Source organism: Mustelus asterias, chromosome 16, assembly GCF_964213995.1.
Source record: "Mustelus asterias chromosome 16, sMusAst1.hap1.1, whole genome shotgun sequence".
In the NCBI taxonomy this organism is placed as follows: Eukaryota; Metazoa; Chordata; class Chondrichthyes; order Carcharhiniformes; family Triakidae; genus Mustelus; species Mustelus asterias.
In genome coordinates this window covers 94,411,881-94,433,082 of record NC_135816.1, presented here as the reverse complement: position 1 = coordinate 94,433,082, position 21,202 = coordinate 94,411,881, and the positions used below count along the sequence as shown (strand labels likewise).

The window sequence follows — 21,202 nt, the reverse complement described above, 5'->3', positions numbered from 1 at the left end:
GAGAGGGGCCATGTTTTTGAGGAAGAGAAGGTGTTACAGGCTGATAGGCTGGAGGAAATAGATGTTCGGAGGGAGGATGTCCTGGCAGTTTTGAATAAACTGATGGTCGATAAGTCCCCTGGGCCTGATGAAATGTATCCTAGGATTCTTTGGGAGGCAAGGGATGAGATTGCAGAGCCTTTGGCTTTGATATTTGGGTCCTCGTTGTCCACGGGGATGGTGCCTGAGGACTGGAGAATGGCGAATGTTGTTCCTCTGTTTAAGAAAGGGAATAGAAATGACCCTGGTAATTATAGACCGGTTAGTCTTACTTCGGTGGTTGGTAAATTGCTGGAAAAGGTCTTTAGTGATGGGATTTACGACCATTTAGAAAGATGCGGATTAATCCGGGATAGTCAGCACGGATTCGTGAAGGGCAAGTCGTGCCTCACAAATTTGATAGAATTTTTTGAGGAGGTAACTAAGTGTGTTGATGAAGGTAGGGCAGTTGATGTCATATACATGGATTTTAGTAAGGCGTTTGATAAGGTCCCCCATGGTCGGCTTATGATGAAAGTGAGGAGTTTTGGGATAGAGGGAAAGTTGGCCGATTGGATAGGTAACTGGCTGTCTGATCGAAGACAGAGGGTGGTGGTGGATGGAAAATTTTCGGATTGGAGGCAGGTTGCTAGCGGAGTGCCGCAGGGATCAGTGCTTGGTCCTCTGCTCTTTGTGATTTTTATTAATGACTTAGAGGAGGGGGCTGAAGGGTGGATCAGTAAATTTGCTGATGACACCAAGATTGGTGGAGTAGTGGATGAGGTGGAGGGCTGTCGTAGGCTGCAAAGAGACATAGATAGGATGCAAAGCTGGGCTGAAAAATGGCAAATGGAGTTTAATCCTGATAAATGTGAGATGATTCATTTTGGTGGGACTAATTTAAATGTGGATTACAGGGTCAAAGGTAGGGTTCTGAAGACTGTGGAGGAACAGAGAGATCTTGGGGTCCATATCCGCAGATCTCTAAAGGTTGCCACTCAAGTGGATAGAGCTGTGAAGAAGGCCTGTAGTGTGTTAGCTTTTATTAACAGGGGGTTGGAGTTTAAGAGCCGTGGGGTTATGCTGCAACTGTACAGGACCTTGGTGAGGCCACATTTGGAATATTGTGTGCAGTTCTGGTCACCTCACTATAAGAAGGATGTGGAAGCGCTGGAAAGAGTGCAGAGGAGATTTACCAGGATGCTGCCTGGTTTGGAGGGTAGGTCTTATGAGGAAAGGTTGAGGGAGCTAGGGCTGTTCTCTCTGGAGCGGAGGAGGCTGAGGGGAGACTTAATAGAGGTTTATAAAATGATGAAGGGGATAGATAGAGTGAACGTTCAAAGACTATTTCCTCGGGTGGATGGAGCTATTACAAGGGGGCATAACTATAGGGTTCGTGGTGGGAGATACAGGAAGGATATCAGAGGTAGGTTCTTTACGCAGCGAGTGGTTGGGGTGTGGAATGGACTGCCTGCAGTGATAGTGGAGTCAGACACTTTAGGAACATTTAAGCGGTTATTGGATAGGCACATGGACCACACCAGGATGATAGGGAGTGGGATAGCTTGATCTTGGTTTCAGATAAAGCTCGGCACAACATCGTGGGCCGAAGGGCTTGTTCTGTGCTGTACTGTTCTATGTTCTATGTTCTATGATCTATGTACAAGATGCAATGCAGGAATTCACCAAGATTCCTCAGGCAGCACCTTCAAAATCCACGACCATTATCACTTTGAACGACAAGAACAGAAGATCCTTGAGAACGCCACCACCTGGAGCTTCCCTTCCAAGTCATTCATCTTCCTGAGTTCGAAACATAACACCGTTCCTTAAATACCGTAGGTTCAAACGTCTGGGCCTCCTTCCCTCGCTGCACTGAACGTGTACAGACACCTTAGGGACCACTACTGTTTAAGAATGTAGCTCACTACGACCTTCTCAATAGCAACTGCGGCTGGACAATTAATGTCATTTTGCCACATTCCACCTGTGAATATTCAAAATATCATGCAGCGTCGAAGATAGGGAATGATGCATATGTTTGAATGCGTTCCAGCGATGTGCCTTGCAATGCACATTGTCGAACGGAAGGGACCGGAAATGGATAAATAATAATTCACATATGAGCATGTAAGGAAAGACTGAACGGGCATCATCTGCACAGTTCTTTCAGAGCACATATTCAAATGTCGGTTACCAATGTGTGCGTGATCTTACATTTCCGATATATATGTTTTTGTACACGAAAGCGGGATTATTCGACAAGTGAACAAGATTTTATTTTAAACCCGAATACTGGATCCAATTCTGCTCACCGCATTATAGGAAGGTCCTAATATTGAACACGTTTGTTAGGATGTTAGTTTGAAAAAGCGTTGTGGGGCTTCTGGCAATGCATAGGTTAATAGATGCATCACTGGAAAAAGAAAGCTGATGAAAGTCGGGATAAGTTGGTCGAAAGAAACCTGCTCCCATCAACATACCATTTAATGACGAAGCGCTAAAAAATACAATTTTCTGTATATTTTTATCCCGTTGCACGTATGGAAGATAATTTGTACTCGCATTTATTTGAATCCTTCTTTGCCTTTGTTTCCTCTATCCTATCACTGCTGTCAATGTTTGCCGTTTCGGTGAATTTTCACATACACGACCTTCCACTTCCTGTCTTGAACAATACTGAGAGCAGGGCAACGGGGCTGACGAATGTCGCATGAGAAAAAATAATCCGGAAGGAGGAAATCGACTGGTCGACGTTTAAGCACGGAAGGGCGCATGAGGCTTCATCACACTGTGCAGAGATCCCGCTATCTGCTAAAGCAGGGCAATCCAACTGGCCAGCGGCTCCATTAGTCCTGGAAGCTTCAGCGGGACGATGTTACAGCTGAATGGGGAGCGCTAAAACGGGAAACTCTTTTTCACCGATGAAGGAAAGTCCTGGGATGTCGGCTTTGAAGGACTTTTTTTCTGTTACTGACGGATGTGTATGTACATTCGTGGAAATAGTTATGTAACCTTCATAACAAGCGATGTTGGCCCCGATCTGTTCATTCTAACATGGTGGGCTGCCGTTTCTAATGCTTCCAATGTTTCGTTTTTTTTAAAGAAATACATTCATCCATTCCTTGATGCCATAGTAGAACCGTTTGCAGCCCGCCTGGTGCAGTTATTTCGAGAATGCTTTTAAGAAGCATGCTACAAAATGCTTGGCAAAATGACAGTGAAGGAACGACAGTTCACTGCCGTTTTCCAGTTCAACCCCTCTCATTATCATCGTGACGCATGTTGATCATGGCAATGCCATTGCGGACTGATATGCCAAACTCTAACTCGGAGATGCAGAGAGCGTGCTCTCTGATGCTTCCTCCCACCTCATACTTCAGTCCTTGAACGTGACCCAACTAATTAGCATCGGATTATTCTTTGTAGGGATTTCAGGAGTATTGTCTCTTGGCCGATCTTCCCGCAATGAGCTCCAACGTCAAAGTAAGACTTCTACTAAATTCGTACTTTTATCTCAGGATTAATTCCATAAACGTAATGCCAAGTTTGACGATGCATATGCTCCTGCCATATTGTACTCACGTCTGCCTTTATAAACTCTTTCCTTTACTATTTCTACAGATCCTAGAGCTATCCTACCTTTCATATCCACCCCTAAATGCTTCCTTTCCTCTCTTTTCTGACTTTAGTTGGTGAAATATTCCACGTATTCCTTTGCCACGATTTTAAGGAACGAGGAATGTTTCGTAATTCGACTGGGAACACTATCATTTCTGAATTCAGCCCATTTTCGTGATTTTAAACCGATGTTATCAGCCCCTATTTCATTCCTTCATTGCTATTCTGTCGTCTTCCTTCTTTTCTCTTTCAAATACCATGCACTCAGGATGTTGCTTTACTGCCGGTCAGGCACGCATGCTGTTTGTTAACTTTTATAGCACGGAACACTTGGCATTGCACATGGAATTGTTTGTCAGTTACACGCTCTGCATCCCACGCTTTCATAGATTCTCCCGTTCGATTCCTCCTACTGTCGCCCCTTTTATATTCTCAAACCTATGACACGTCAAACGTTTAACTATTGTGATGAAGGTTCAATAGAGCACACGCGTTAACTTTATGTCTTACTCCGCAACTAATGTTAAAAAATAACTAGTTTGACTATTTCTAACGTATTCTTATTATTTTTAGAAATCATTCTGCAATCGTAATAATTGCTTATGAGCGTTCATTTGTATGTTATCTTTCTAGTACGCAAAAATGGTGGAAAATGGAAGCACTTGCAAGAGTTGCCAACGTTTTCTTTCAAAACTAGCGTTCATTTTAGAGAGGGTGCTGATAAAATGCAACAATTACCCGCAGTCTCTGGATTTAAATGGAGGATTTTCAATCATCTTCAGTATTCCAGTTCCATTGCATTTCCGTGCTGTAACAATGTTAGGCCTGTTTAAGAAACTAAGGTTCCCTGTGTCTATGCTATGTAATATACAATAATTGATTCTGAAATGTTAAAAATGATACGTTGAAATTAAAACACTGCTTCCTAATAGTACATTAAGCAATCTCACAACAACAGGTTAAAATCCAAAACGTTTATTTGGAATCACAAGGTTTCGGACTGATGCTCCTTCATCAGGTAAGTCTGAAGTTAATGTTGTGAGACTTCTTACTGTGCCCACCCCAGTCCAACGCCAGCATCTCCACATCATGGCTACCATCGACTCCAAATACTACAATAGCCCATATTATTTTGGCACGTTGTGCCAGACAGTGATGAATACATATTCTCGTCCTCTTTTTTGCAAATGGCTTTAAACATTTGTTATGCAATGTTATTTGCTTGTTCTGTAGAAGACTTTTGTTGATGTTTTTCTTTCTTTAAAAATAGCATACCAAGACCAATAACGTTGTTTATATTTATTTAAGATGAAGAACTAATGCACAGATACTGCCTTCGCAAAAGGAACAGAATCATGATCATGAAAACCACAGGAACAGAAGAATTCAGAAGCCATTTCTTAGATGAAAAGTATACTAAACTCACGATTGTTTCTTCACTTCGTGCGCAAAAACTTATGGAAAATGAACTGAGAGCCCGAGGGAGAGAACGTGAAGAATTGCAGAAGGTTAACTTGAAGAACGATCTCGAAGAAATTCAGCTCTCTCAGTTAATGAGAAGTAGATCCTCCAAAACGGAATGCTCTGACATCACCTTCGTATTTGGTGCGATCGGAATTGGGAAAAGTACTATGTTACAGAAGATTATCCATGACTGGTCCATTGGGAAAATATACCAACAATATAAATTTGTTTTTCCTTTTAAGCTGCGACAATTGAATTCAATTGATGAAAAAACATGTCTGAATACTCTGATACTTAATTCATTCCCGTACTTGGAAAACCAACTGGAATATGTGTGGTCCGAACCAGGAAATATTTTGTTTATATTTGATGACTTTCATGAAATTCAGCCAACCATCGATTTTACCGATGCAGAAAGAGATAGAGATCCCCAAAATCAATATTTCCACCCAAAGTGCTATGGCAAAATATCTGACCTCCTTCGCTGCCTTCTAAAGGGGCAGTTGCTGAAAGGGTGTTCAATGCTGGTTACAAGTCAACCTTGGAAACTAGAAAGGTTAGCAAAGGCGCAAATAAATCTAACTGCCGAAATCCTTGGATTCAGCTTCAATGAGACAACGCAATTTGTTCAACGGTATTTTGGCGATGAACACTGTGCTGCAGAAGTATTGAAATCTATTGAGAATAACGAAATGTTGCACGCCCTCTGCTTCAATCCTCTATACTGCACATTCCTTTGTTCTTTACCAGCAAAACCCATGCCAAAAGGAGCTGCGACGCCACCACTCGTACGTAGTGCACAGGTATTCTCCTCCTTCATCACATGCCTTTTCGAGAGATGCAGCTATGCCACAAAGGATTCATGGAGCGAATTTCTAAAATTTGGGGAATTGGCCTACGAAGGAATTTGCAATACTGTTGTTGTATTTCAAGAAGGACAACTGAAGCAGCACAATCTCCAAGATTCTCTTTTGAGCCCAGTTATTATGATACAGATTCCAGGCAAACATCCAGGTAACTTTGTGTATGCTTTCGCACATTCCGTTTTGCAGGGCTTTTTTGCGGCACTAATGAAAATTCGAAATGCAACAGGAAATAGCCATATACGGCTGCTGCAGGACTGGCAAAATTGCACCGACGACAGATTTCAGGTGGTTTTACGCTTTCTTGTTGCTCTCTCATCATGGCATTCTGTTCATGTTTTTGAGACTCCCTTGAATGATTTGCCCGTTGAAATACAGTCGCTTACGTCGAATTGGCTCCAAGAAACCTGCAAACAATTAGAAGATAAATTGCAAGATGAGCGAAGCCAATTAATGCTCTTAGAATTATTGCATTGTCTTCTTGAATTTGGAGAGAGAAATACGACGATTGGCGCATTATCACAGTTAAAGTGTATGCAATTCACAAAGTGTCACCTTCAACCATTTGATTATGCAGCTCTGTCAAGGTCACTAATGGACATTGACATCATTGAAGAGCTTAACCTCAGCACTTGTGATGTAAACCTCGAGGGTATCAAGCAGCTAAAAGATGTCCTGCATAAAATCAAAAATCTCAGGTAATTCAGCTAACTAACATTTAATCAATAACTGTGTTACCGGTTTTGTGATATTTTCTGCCATGCTAGCTCCTGCTAAATTGAAGGGTAAGAACATACATCAACGTGAATGTTCGAATAATACCTGAAGAAACTCTCACCCATTTTTAACATAGCTGATTGCATGTTGGGAACATCACTTCTGAATCTTGTGTATATTTATGTCCCATGTACCTTTGGAAAAAACTGCTATGTATTCCACTTTGCCTTAATCAAAGCACATTAGAATTTATTTTAAAACATGTATATAGCAGAATTGCGGCCTCCGACTGCCCAGACGGAGGCAATCAATCCTGTGCTTTTCAGCACATTGAAGGTATTACTCCATTTAGTGTTTCCACAGCAAATAAACTTTTCCTCTTTCGGCCATTCGTTCAAATGCATTTCAAAATGTATTGAATGATTTTACAGTACACTTTCAGATAGAGCATTTCAAACTACAATGTCACGGCATAAACTGAGAAACTACCATCCAAAATCGCAATCACAAATTCATCAAGCTCCGAAGGAGATTATTTGTTCCATATTTTCCACGTCAGCTCTTAAATTCAATCAAATAAGTTGCTTATATCTGTCGTTACCTATTCCTAGCGACGTTTATTTCAATAAAATGCTTATTAAAAACATGTAAACTGGAAACAGGAATCGGGTATTCGGCTCTTCATGCATGTTCAATCATTCATTTTGATCATGGCTGATAATCGAATTCAATATCCTGATCCCCCTTTCTCACGTATCCCTTGATCCCTTTAGCCCCTACAGCGATATCTAATTTCTTCCCGAAATCAGACAACTTTTTGGCCTCAACTGTATCCTGTGGTAATGAATTCCACAGTTTCACTACCCTCTGGGTGAAGAAATTTCTCCTCATCTCAATTTTTAAAGGTTTGCCGCTTATCTTCAAACTATGCCCCTTAGTTCTGGACTCCCCAAGCATTGGATACATCTTTCTGAATCTATCAAGTCTCAACCTGTTAGAATTTTGTAAGTTTATTTGAGATTCCCTCTCACTCTTCGAAACTCCAGTGAATATGACACTAACCGATTGAGTCTCTCGTCATAAGACATACCTGCCATTCCAAAAAATAGCTTTGTATATCTTCATTGTACTCCCTATATAGTTCTCCGATAAGGACACAAAAGCTGCATTCAATACTCCAGATGTGGAGATGCCGGCGGTGGACTGGGATAAACACAGTAAGAGTTTTAACAACACCAGGTTAAAGTCCAACAGTTTTATTTGGCAGCAAATGCCATTAGCTTTCCGAGCGCTACTCCTTCGTCAGATGGAGTGGATATCTGCTCTTAAACAGGACATACAGAGACACAAAATCCTGTGTCTCTGTATGCCCTGTTTGAGAGCAGATATCCACTCCATCTGACGAAGGAGCAGCGCTCCGAAAGCTAATGGCATTTGCTGCAAAATAAACCCGTTGGGCTTTAACCTGGCGTTGTTAAAACTCTTACTGTGTTCAATACTCCAGACATGACCTCACCAATGTCCTATACGATTGCAGCAGAATATAAATATCCCTATTGTCAAATCGGCTTTAGTGCTTGCTGTACCTGCGTGCATACTTTCAGTGAATGATGCACACGGACTCCATTATCTCGTTGAGTATCCACCTCTCTCAATCTACATTCATTCAAGTAATAATCTGTAATCCGATTATTGTTACCAAAGTGGATAACCTCACATTTATCCACATTATACTGCAGCTGCCATGCGCATGCCAACACACTCAGCTTGTCCAAATCACTGTGAAGCATCTCGGCATCCTCCTCTCAACTCACCCTCCCACCCCACTTCGTATCATTTGCAGATTTGGAGACAATACATTCAGTTCCCTCTTCCAAATCATGAATATATAATGTGAATAGTTGGGGTCTAGCACAGATCCCTGTGGAACCCCACTAGTCACTGTCTATCAAACAGGAAATTAGCCATTTATGCCAAATCTTTCCATCCTATCTACTAACGGGCTTTCTATCCATCTCAAGACATTACCTGCAATCGTATATGCTTTAAGTTTACATGCCAGTCTGTTGTGTGAGGCCTTGTCGAAAACCTTCTGGAAGTCTAAATTAATCACATCCATTGGTTCTCCTCGGTCAACTCTACTGGTTGCATCCTCAAAGAAATCCAATAAATTTGTCAAACATGATTTCCGTTTTGTAACTGCATGTTGACTTCGTCAGATTATATAACTGCCTTTCAAATGCCAAGTTATGAATCCTTGATAGCAAAAACTTGCGTCTTCCCCAGAACGGACATTAGGCTCAGTAGTCTACAGTGTCTTGTTTTATCTCTACCTCACTGTTTAATTCCTTTTGACTGAGTCATCGACCCTTGACAGGGAAGAAGTTTGTTATAGGTCATAATTTTTCCTTGTCGGAGACCGATCTTCTACTTCACATTCCCATAGAAAAAAAACAATAATTTGTGCACACTTGACCCTTAAGAATCAACTCATCGGAACACTGTCTCCGGATTTACTATATCAAAAGCTGCCATTACATTTCCACTTTACAATATCTGCACTCATTTTTCACCATATCCAAGGAAAGCAATAGCAGCTGATTCAAGATGAGTTTGTTGAAATGCTCATGGGACGATTCTAGTATGGAGGCGGTACATTGTCTGAAGAACGCTGACAAAGTGAAATTGACTGCAATTGTCTTCGCTGAATCCGAAGCTATAAGTATTTTGGCCGTTAACATTGGCCAGAAAATGAAGTTGCTCGGCCATATGCACAGTGGTTGCAAGTGCCCGTTAGTCTATGGGATTCCTGAAGTTCTTTCACGACATAATACAAGTAACTCATTCAAACAGCATACAGATTATATAAATCCATACTGATTATCTTTCACGTGCTGCAACTGCTCCAACTACAGATCTGTTTATTTCTTCCCCATAATGTCGACTACTCTGGATAGGCAAGCATTTATTACCCATCATTAATGCTTGCCACAAAGTGGTAGTCACCTGCTTTCTTGAACATTGCCATGCAGATCCTGTAGACACAGCCACAGTTCTGTTGGTGAGGGACTTCCACGATTTTATTTAAACCACTGTCAAGGAATGGCAATGCTTTTCGAACTCGGGAGAGTGGCAGGTGCGGAGCATAATTCCAGGAAATGATTTCACATGTGTCTGTTGGTCTGGTTCGGGATGTTAACGATTGTTCTTTCTGAATTTGTTCTCGAAGGAGTACTGTTGAGTTGCTATCGTGCTTCTTGTTGATGGCAGACATTGCTACTACTTTGCATCGTTTGTACAGGGCGTAATATTGGTGGACAAGTTACCAATAAGCGGGTGCGTTATTCCTTGATGACAAAATCACAGAACCTAAATGCAGAAAGACACCTTTGGGTCCATCGAACGTACACCCAGAAAAATCTCACCCAGGCCCTAACCTTAACCCTACGTATTTACCCTGCCAGTCACCTTGACAAAAAGGGGTACTTTAGCAATGCCAATCTACCTAATCCGCACATCTTTGAACTGTGAGAGGAAGCAAGAGCACCCAGAGGAAACCTATGCAGACTCTGGGAGATCATGCAAACTCCACACAGACAGTAAACCGAGGCCGGAATTGAACCAGTGTCCCTGTGAGGCAGCATTGCTTGCCATTGTGGCACCGTGCCGCTCAATTTGCATAACTTGTTTAAGTACTCTTGAATCTATTCTGATCCTGTCTTCTATCGCTTTCCTGAATTATACTTGTAGGCAGTGGAAGGAATCTCTGGAGTTAGGAAGTGAGTTTTTACTACATGATTCCTAAACTGTCATCTGCTATTTTCCGCCGCTCATTTATCTGGCTCGTCCAGTTCCGTTCCTGATCAATGGCAACGGCCAGAATGTTGTTAGTGGGTTATTCTGAACTGACAATGTCAGAAAGTTTCATGGGTAGATTCTCCCTTGCAGGAGAATTTAAATACCTGCCAGCTGTGTGATCTGACTCTTATTTGCCAATTGTGCACTGTGCCTGAATATTTGACAGATTCAGTGTCAGAACGTGCCGCAATAATCAATGTACGTCCCCATTAATGTCCTTACGATAGAAGGCAGATCATTAATTAATCAACCGAAAGTTGTGGAACTAGAACTGTGTTCTCCACTGAGTAATATCTGACATGTGTCACGGAAAAACGTAGTTGCACTGAGAGGCCGTTAAATCCTTGCAACTGTATTAACAACATTCGTGAAAATAAATATTTCTGCTTCTTCCAAATACTTTGTTTTCGGGGAAAATTGTAAGAAGGCCGGTGGCCTCAAAGTTCAGAGCTTTTTAAATCACACCGGAAGTAAGCCAGACTGAATGCTGTACGTGTTCTGTGAAGGGAAAGAAAATAATTTCAGCGCAACATTCCTCTCTGCTGTTCCGCCCCCCACCCCCCCTTATCTGTTCGCACTCTGCCTCTACAGATACTATGTTTCATCTTACCTTGTAAATCAAAATGAAAATACCCCATTGTGCATTCTATTTTGGTCTTACATCACCATGCTTTTGGAGCTATGCTTTTCCCAAATATAAGCACTTACTGTTCTTACTTTTGCTGTATTTTTTAGGTTCACCTCCTTTCTAAGGTTATTCCTTTTGAGGTTGGTTTCCTTGAATTTATTATTGGCTGATCTTTTTTTGCTGATTTAGGATATTTTTTGCCGCACCATCATTAAGTGAATACCGACTACAGTTAGAGAGTCAGAGAGGTTTACAGCATGGAAACAGGCCCTTCGGCCCAACTTGTCCATGCCGCCCTTTAAAAAAGAATCCTAATCTACTCACAATTGCCCGCATTTGGCCCATATCCCTCGAGACCCATCGGACCCATGTATCTATCTAAATGATTTTTACAAGTTCCTCAAGGATAGTGCTTTACAACCTCGATAACCTGCAGTTGAAACATGTCCTGTGCCACAATCACTTTTCTTCCCCGTCCGAATATCAGGAATTGTGCAAAGTTGTATTTCTATTTTAACCATGCTGAATGACGGCCTTCCATATTGAATTCACTGCACCTCCAATTTCTTACTTTGATTTTTTTAACCAGCTCCATTATACTTCAATCGAAGCCTTATGATACAACTCACTTGTTAACAGAATGTTCCCTCATAGCCTTATTATCCAGTTCGCTTGTATCAACTCCCAGCCCCAATTATTTTTTACACTCTTTTTTTTTCGCTTTAAAAATAATATATTGGTGAAATGAGCTTTCTTGGGCACATCGAGGGAAATCTTAATCTTCCAGACACTTTGCCATAGCAGGATTTGGATCGATATTTGGAAATGAACCATGTCTATTCATCACCACTGTGAATGTCCCCGAGAGGATTTCTGATATCACAGCTGATTCGCTCTGAAAAATATAATTTTTCCAACCGAGTAATACAGGATTTCTCGAGTCGTGTCCTCTTTTTCTCGACGCAATTCTGAACGATATTTTGCATTTCCAAAACAAGTATCGAGTCTCCCAAGTTTCCATTGGCATAGCTCTCGACCGAACTCATCACAAGATTGAACCTTTATTGTCTACTTTATTTTTGGTGTATCACCTATTTTAGAGATTGCCCTAAATCGTATTTGTAGACATTTTTATTGTTTTGCTCATTCGTTGGACATGGGCGAATCTGGCTGGCCAGCATTTATTGCGCATCCCTAGTTGTCCTCGGGAAGGTGGTGGTGAGCTGCTTTTTTGAATCGCTCCAGTCCACGTGCTGCAGGTTGACCCACAATGCCGTTAGGGAGGGAATTCCAGGATTTCGACCCTGCCACTGCGGTGATATATTTCCAAGGCAGGATGGTGATTGGCTTGGAGGGGAATTTGCAGGTGGTGGTGTTCCCATGTATCTGCTGCCCTTGTCCATCTGGATGGAAGTGGTCATGAATTTGAAAGGTGCTGTCTAAGGATCTTTGGTGAATTGTTGCAGCGCATCTTGTAGATCGCACACACTGCTGCAACTGAGGTTTGTCGGTGTAGGGATTGAATGCTGCTAGATATGGTGCGTATCAAACGGGGTACTTTGTCCTGGATGGTGTCACGCTTCTTGAGTGTTGTTGAAGCTGCACCCATCCAGGCAAGTGGGGAGCATTCCATCAAACTCCTGACTTGTGCCTTTTAGATGGTGGATAGGCTTTGTGGATACAAGAGGTGAGTTTGCCGCCACAGTATTCCTAGACTCTGACCTCTGTCCCCATTGTGTTTATGTCGTGAGCCCAATTGAATTTCTGGTCAATAGTAACCCAAATTGTTTTTCTTCTAATCCCTCAAAAACAATCACTTTTCGTCTATCAGTTAATTCATTGAAAATATGTATTTCAATTTCTTATCGTGCCCCGTGTACATCTGCTATTTGCTAATCAAATACTACTCAACAGTCCCATTCACGTATTCCATGCATTCCTCTATTTGACTTCGATATAATGGTCCTGCGTCGCTTGCAAATGTGATCATTCAGAATTCACACTCGTGGTCTTCACTGTGCGCAGCTTGGGTCATTTAATGTTCAGTTGCATTCCATAACTCCTGTGCGAGATCCGATTCTGATTTTCTGAACATCTTGGCACTCTTTCTACACCATTCATCTGGAGACACACTGCCATATTAATATTGATATTTTAGTCTCTGTTTTGTCTGGCAATGGACGTAATCAAGAGACTGATGTGTATTTTTTCCTTAATCTTCATTTCTTATCTTCCTGGGGAGCTCCATAAAATGCGATTTTTGAACAACGGCATAAATTCTCTCCTTAAGTAAGATATGCCGTGCAGCATGACTTTGTCATCACTGCCTTGCCTCCAATAATATTCAGTGCAATACATGTGTTGATATGAATCCTGGTACTCAGGAGGTAGCAGATCAAATGTTTTCACGATGACGGACACAAAATGGTTGTTCGTTCCCATAAGAGCCATCGTTCATAACCACTGATTTTTAACTGTTTTCTCTGAAATCTTCCCTACTCCGATTCTTTCGTACCTGTACACTATCTCACTCATTACTGTTTAGGGCTAGACTATACCTCTTCAGAACACAACCGCTCGCAGAGAAACCTCGCCCTGATTGCTAGATTGAGAGTTGCACATGACCCCGAAGTTGCCTCGAACGTAAGCTATTTCCAGCTGCTCCATACGTTTGCCAAACAATGATTACAATGTTTAGTTGTCCGTGGTGTAACTTCGTCAAGAAAAGTACAATCTCGTGAACAACGATCTTAACTGAAGTTCGGCAATGTTTCTTCAGAGTATGAAACGCTGCCTCAGAATTAAAGAATTTTGTACAGATGCCACATGTGCTAAACATGGTTTTCGAAGGCACCCGCCGTGTTCTGAGGCCCTCAATATCCCAATCGATTGAAAGGAGAAGGGCAACGTTGTCATTCATGATCTAATATGTAAATCAGTTGCTTTCTTATGTAATTTGCTTGGTACCTGATATATGCCAATAATCAAAATTGACAGCTGTTCTGAACTAATACTCCTAGTAAGTCTCAGGTTTATCCCTGTGACCTGCATTTAACTCCCTTATGCTAGTTGAGCTGCACCTTAATTTCGAGGGCGCCAAGGTAACGTATTATGTTAATTTTGACAGTGGAAAAAATAATATCTAACCTGCGAGTTAATGATCTGCTGTCATCTGAGATCACAGCTTACAATTTTCGCAAACATCTTCAGAGCTCATCTCATCCCCTGTCTGATTTATCAGCCCTTGATTCGTATCCAGATCTTAACTCAATTTACTCACAAAATCGGACACATGCATACTTTTAAAATGAGCCAAACTGAGGGTCATTACTTTCAATTCCCCTACGAACAATATTCCCTGAGTTAAAGTGCCATATCGAAGCAATTAGACCCTGCACCTTGATCTTTATGGCTCAATTCTTGATAAAGGAAATTATATTTTCTTCATACTCACAAAGATGAGAGGCACCTGGTACACTGCTTGTCTCTGTTGCCTCACAGCTCCAGGGACTTGGGTTCAATTTCGGCCATTCTTCTGTGAGGAGGCTGCACGTTCTCCTCGTGAATACATGGGTTTTCTGCGGGTGCTTCAGTTTCCTCCTCAAGTCCAAAGATGTGAACGTTATGTGGATTAATAGATCAGCATGAGTTACAGTATTATGTTCACTTCTGGATGACAGACCTTTGTTAAATTTAACTGAAGAATTTATTTATCCTTAATTTTTGATTTTTAAAAAATTTATGACCAGATTGAACGAAACTAAAACTGGAGATTCAGGAGTGAAAATGCTCTCTGCTGCTCTGAAAAACGAGGCTTGCAAAACGCAGATACTAGAGTGAGTATTTTTTTTTAAATTCCAGAAGCCCAATACAGTACCTGATCAATACGATTTAATAAATAATAGACGGCCGTATGAATAAATCAGAATAACTGTTCTTGGTTTACATTAGGACAGCAATTATTTAGACACTGAAGAAAATGTCCGCTCAATATGTACATTTTCCTGTGATTTTTCCAAATTCAAAACAATTACTTATTAATACCATAAAATTTTCCTGAGTTTGTCCTTGATGAAAACCCAATAAATGTTTCTGTCTTCACAACAGGTTGAAATCTAACAAACTTACAGATGTCAGTGTACAACACCTGGTCTCTGCTCTCCGTGTTAACCGTTCATTGATAAAACTGGACCTGAGTAACGATAGTTCGATTGCCGAACAGGCTAACTTGCTGACTGACAAATGTATTTCTGCACTGCAGGGGCTCAGCCAGAATAACGCGGTTCTCAAAGAAATCAGGTGCGTTCTGTCATTACCTATTTGTTATTTCCATGCTGTTCTAAACTCGATCATATTCTGTTTCATGATCATTCCAGCTTTTCGACAGAAATTTCCATTACTTCCTGATGAATTTGCTTACCGGATGAAGATCGTAGTGCTAATGCTGCCTGACTAAACTTGAAGGTGCAGTGGTTCTGGGATAGCATCACACCAAATAAGTTGGAATTAATAAAAACAAAATTAAACGTGAAGTTCTGAAACATAAAGAAAAATATCAGAGCACTTCATGTTATTCGAAACAAAAAAAAAAACAAGAAACTCACTGTTCTAATACTTTCCCTCATGGGAGGTACCCCATGAGGTATCTGCACTCGCTATCGTGTTGCATAACTTAAGACAGAGTCCTGCAATCTGTCCTCACATACAGTTAGCCTAGCTTAACATTTATTTGTATCAATGCCGCAAATGCAAACTGACGAGATAAATCTTTAGAGACACTAATAAATTTTCTGTAACGCAATGGTGCTTGTCCCCAAAGAAGTAAAACTATCCAAAACGTTCATAAATGAACAGTTAGACAGATAACCGTACTACTCACTGAACATATGGTACAACCATCTAAGGAAATTGATCATATAACGAATGTACAAATGTCCACCATTTCCAAACCTGGGTTATGTCCGGAACCACTTGCATTTCAGTCCCAACAAATGTGCTAACATATACACTTGTGGTGATTAGGGAGGGCAAGCTGATGATGCTCCCATGAATTAGCCAGCTATCTGGTGAAACATTGGCATTGGCATCGACAAATGCAATATTTCGAACCTGTTTTATTTTCGTGAAATGTCTTTCTTATTTACAAGGTCAGCATTTTACCCATTTCTTATTGTTACTGAACGCAATGACGTCCTTGAGTATTTCAGCGGGCACTCAGGAGAATACGGATTTTGCATCATATATAGGCCATTACGGGAAAGAAGACGGATTTTGTTCCCTAAGGACAGTCGCAAACCAGATGGCTTTTTACAAAATTGATGATAGTTTTATCATGCCTGTGAATGTGACTAGCTTTGAATTTGCAGATGTAAGGTCTCAATTTGAACTTCCAAGCTTCCAAGGTGGAACTCGAACTTGTCTTCTTATAGTGTTATTCTGGTCATATAGGGAGCCAGTCTAATTACAATACCACTGCAGGACTGTTCCCTTATATTAGTTGATAAGTACGCATTTCTGTGGAACAATGCTTGGAGCGGAAATTTCTAGTTGAATGTCAGATATTACCTCCAAATAGGAAATGCTAATGTGCATCATGCTATTAACGTTCTGGTTCAGTTGTAATGGCATATTTACCTGACTGGAACGTCAGCAAGTGGGGAGATAAATAACAAGAGTGGAAGGGCTACTAAACCTCAACCTCATCAGTTAAGCTCTGGAATTTGCAGTTACCCATAACAAAAGTTGCGGGACAAACGGCCGTGTGATCCATGCCTTATTGATACTCTTTCTCGTATTGTCCAGGACTGGCAAACTTACAAAAAGGGAGAGACCAATAGAAGCTCTCACAACTCAAAACTAATAATAGTTAGCGTCTTATTGGCTATTGAATCAGCAGAAATTTCTTCAACAAAAATATGAATGTCTCATTCTCCAGACGTCTCACAATATAGACTTTGTAACCAAAAATAGTGGTGACACACATGGTTGGCTTTTGCTGTATTATTCCAGACAGTCAAAGAAAATAGGAGATATTCCAATACGAAGGCTGCAATCTCTAAAATATTAACTCACCATTTATGTAACTGTAGTTGCTTCATAGTTAGTGTACTGACTGCGGGTGAGACTTTTATGAAATCTCGTGTTGGGTGGCACAGGGCCACACTGGTTACCACTGCTGCCTCACAGCGCCAGGGACGTGTGTTTGATTCTGGCCGTGGTTGAATGCCTGTGTGTAGTTTGCTCATCCTCCCCGTATCTACGTGATTTTCCTCAGAGTCATCCACCTTCCTCCCACAGGTCAAACATTTGCAATTTAAGTGGATTTACCGTGCTAAATTGCCTCTTGGTGACAACAAATATGCAGGATAGGGGCGTTGGCAATGATCCATGCGTCAGTTTGCAGGATAGCGCAGAACGGTGGGCCGAAGAAGTGTGCTGTTCGAGAACACCGGTGCAGTCTCGTTGGGCAGAATTACCTCTTTCATTACTGTTGGGATTCAATGGTTCTCTATGCATTAAATATACCAGTTGCCTATAGTTACGACGGATGCACTATTAGAAAATTGAAATCAGAAAAATTATGATCATAGCCTTCATATTGGGATATCTCCTAATTTCTTTGATTGTCTGGAATAATAGAGCAAAAGACAAACATGTGTGTCACCGCTATTTTTGGTGACAAAATCTATACTGTGAGACCTCTGGAGACTGAGACATTCACATTTTTGTTGACGAAATTTCTGCGGAATCAATAGACAATAAGACGCGAACTATTCTTAGTTTTGAGTTGTGACAGCTTCTATTGGTCTCTCCCTTTTTGTCAGTTGGCAGTGACAGAAAATACGAGAAAGGGCATCGATAAGGCATGGATCATACGCCCGTTTCTCCCGGAAATTATGTTATGGGAAACTGCAAATTCTAAAGCTTAATTGATGAGATTGAGGTTTTTTCGCCCTTCCACTCTTGGTGTTTGTGTATGAGAGGAAAATTGACGAGACAATGCATCATCCTGCCAGGAAGAGTTTAGGTGCAGGCAATCAAGGTAATCAACAACTCCTTAATTAATTTGTAACTCTGTATTAGTGGAATTATGAAATAAATGATATACAAGTGGATACGCCTGCTTGCTAGTTATGAACTTCATTATTGTTGAGGTATGAGATGTGCTGTGTGCTGTGGAAGGTTCTCGCCTTGCATTCTTCAGCACCAGTTCACAAGAATGTGCAATTCACAGTAAACAAAAATCTATAACATATGAGAGGACAGTGGTTACTGGTTGACAAGAGCCGCGTGACTTGTCAAGGTGTTACCGAAGACAATGCACGAGGGAATGTAGCATCAGTTCACTGCCGAGCTTTTCTGCTAAAAGAAGAATGAACATACCAATTTTAAATACAGCATTATCACTGTTCAGAATAATCACTAGAATGGACTCTATATTTATTCATTAATCATTTTGCAACGATATATTTCAGGTTGATTCACAATCAATTTTCGCCAGAAGGACAACTCATTCTCAAGTCGTTCCATTTATCGGATACTTTAGTTTTAGTTACACAATAAACACAGTCTGGCAGGCTTATTAGATGCAACTTTTGCATGTTGACTCCAATCCTTAAAATTGTACATCGCTACATATACACAGATAACTTGGAAAACTAATATGCCAGTATTTCGATTTCCTTATCATTGTTTTGTTTCTGATCATGGCAAGATCTTCTTGAGATGCCCGGACACCAAAGATGTAATTGGCGAAATGTTGCTGAGTTAATTGCTGATTCCATGCCAGTCACAACCTTGTATATTAGAAAGTAGTTCAATCAATGTGAAAGTCTCAGCGGCGCAACTGTTGATTTGGCACTTTGCAATCGCTCAGTAAGCTGAGACCGTGACCAATGTTTCAGGTTTCTCAAAAAGCGCTGTAAATGTCGTGCTCTTGTGCAACAAAGTTACATTTCCCGATTTTGTCTCAACGTACAAGAGCCGTAAATTAGGTTTAACATTTCCTGTCGCCTTCCACAACTGAAGATAATTGGGAAAGGACGATATAACAATTTTGAAGTGCTGCAATGGAGTTGAGCTAATCGAGCGGTTTGATAGAATTCGTCAAGGAATCTTGTCATTTCGGCACTGTTTGTTCAATTTAATGTTAATGCTAATTTGTGATAACGCAAATGTTACTAATCATTTGTCTGCCGATATCATTGTCTGATGGATTATAATTATTTGAAATAATCTTTTAATATATGTAACATCGTTGCAATATCGATATCGATGTATATATCAGAAATCTGAACACAGAATGGATAATGTAATGTCTTTGTAAAGCGAGATTAAAATAGTGCAAAGCCATATTTTTTGTTAATGATTTAAAACAACATTGAAAGGAAAACCGATTATATCGTTGATTGACCAGTTTCAGTGCTGACATAATTTTGCGAATTACAGGTCCTTGAACAGAGGCCCAACAAATTTCACCCCCTCCCTCACCAGCACTCGCCCTCATCTAACATAATGTGCTATCTCATCGGAGATTTGTTATTTAGATGGTCTTATTTCTTCTATATTAAAATGTCTCTACAAGTAGCAGCCTGGATATTAGTTATGGCTGTTTAGTGGTATGATTAGTGGAGTATTCTTCTTTTCACCGATTTTGACCAAAGTCCCACTTGGCCAAAAAAATGTTTCAGATTAACTGATCGGTGTATTTTCCGTTGTGCTCCTGATACTTGAATAACTCAAATAGCTTCCAATTTGTACAGAATTCTTTACAATCGCATCGTCTACATTCGACAATCCCCTTTTCTTCAGAGACTTCTATCTCTGCTTCTCTGAGGATAGCCTTCCAAATGCCTATCATATTAATCCAGTGACGCCCCCTGCCACCTCGGTTACAATTTCTCACAATCTATGTTTTGTAAATTCTCCATTATATCAGTCAAATTGGTTCATCTTAATCCCATGTGTTTTGACAATGCAATGGTCTGCAATACCACTTCTTTGAATCCATGTTTCTTCAAAGAAAGCATTGTTTTTGTTGGGATTCCTAATGTACTGTAAAACATTTACAATTGAGTATAGTTGAAACAAGTTTGACTTAACTTTCCATGGAAGCAAGGGAAACAACTGCTTGCTGGATTCATCCTGGACAAAAGTTTGTAATTATAATTGAGAAACAGTTTGCAATTCATGTTAACCTCTAAATTCGTGTGCATTTGTGTATTAAAAAGAGAAGTATAAGAGTATTGTATCATAGCTTTTTACGTTATTTTCTTGCTGTTAAATCATATTAACCATCTTGTGATTCTTCCCATTCATTTTGTCAATTAAGTAGAAGTTACGTTTTGAGCGAGGGTTCCATTATGCAATATTTCCGTCTGTTCATATCATCGACTGGATTTGTACCAAAAGCAAAGCAAAATTCTTTGCTTTGTTTTACGCTTCTCATTCTGTCCCTTTTTTATGAAAAAATCGATAATGTCACCTACGTCGAAAAATGTCAGCCCAACAGTGTGCGACTTGTGAAAAAAAAACTTTCACCACTTACCGCGGTACCTGAACCATGGAACAACAAAACACATCTTCCCATACCCTCTTTCAATTCCGAAGGACTAGTACCTTTAGGATAACCTGCTTCATAGTCCAAGGACCATGTCTAATTTCCGTGCATTATCAGGAGCTGTGTCACTTTCCACATCCGCTCCTAAGTTTTCGCAGCGAATGATCACACACATTAATTTGATGTGAAGCAATGAGTAAACTTTACACTTTAATTCACGGAACTGCATTTGCTACTTGCAATTTCCTCTCAGCTACATTAAGATGAATTAATATTGTTTGTTTAAAAAAGTCCTCAAATAGCTTTGCTGCGTCCAAAGCTGATTCAGAAATGCCTTCTTCATGCGAAATTAATCCACTGCCGTCAACGCGTCCTTAAATTTCTGCCCACAACACGCCATTGCATTGCAGTGATATTCAATGCATCGACAAGGAATAGCAGCTCCACTACCCAAAAATCAGTATGAAGTTTATT

The 21,202-nt window shown here is 40.6% G+C and overlaps 1 protein-coding gene across 1 annotated transcript in view; it reads left to right on the top strand.

The window, feature by feature from the left end:
* Positions 1–19,521, top strand: part of LOC144505304 (NACHT, LRR and PYD domains-containing protein 3-like) — a 177,439-nt gene extending 157,918 nt beyond the window's left edge. Inside the window, exons 12-15 of the mRNA XM_078231414.1 lie at positions 4,948–6,664; positions 14,919–15,005; positions 15,277–15,468; positions 18,645–19,521. Coding sequence (XP_078087540.1) covers positions 4,948–6,664; positions 14,919–15,005; positions 15,277–15,468; positions 18,645–18,732 — 2,084 coding nt within the window. The 3' untranslated portion in view covers positions 18,733–19,521. The remainder of the gene's footprint in view (positions 1–4,947; positions 6,665–14,918; positions 15,006–15,276; positions 15,469–18,644) is intronic.
* The last annotated feature ends 1,681 nt before the right edge of the window (positions 19,522–21,202 follow it).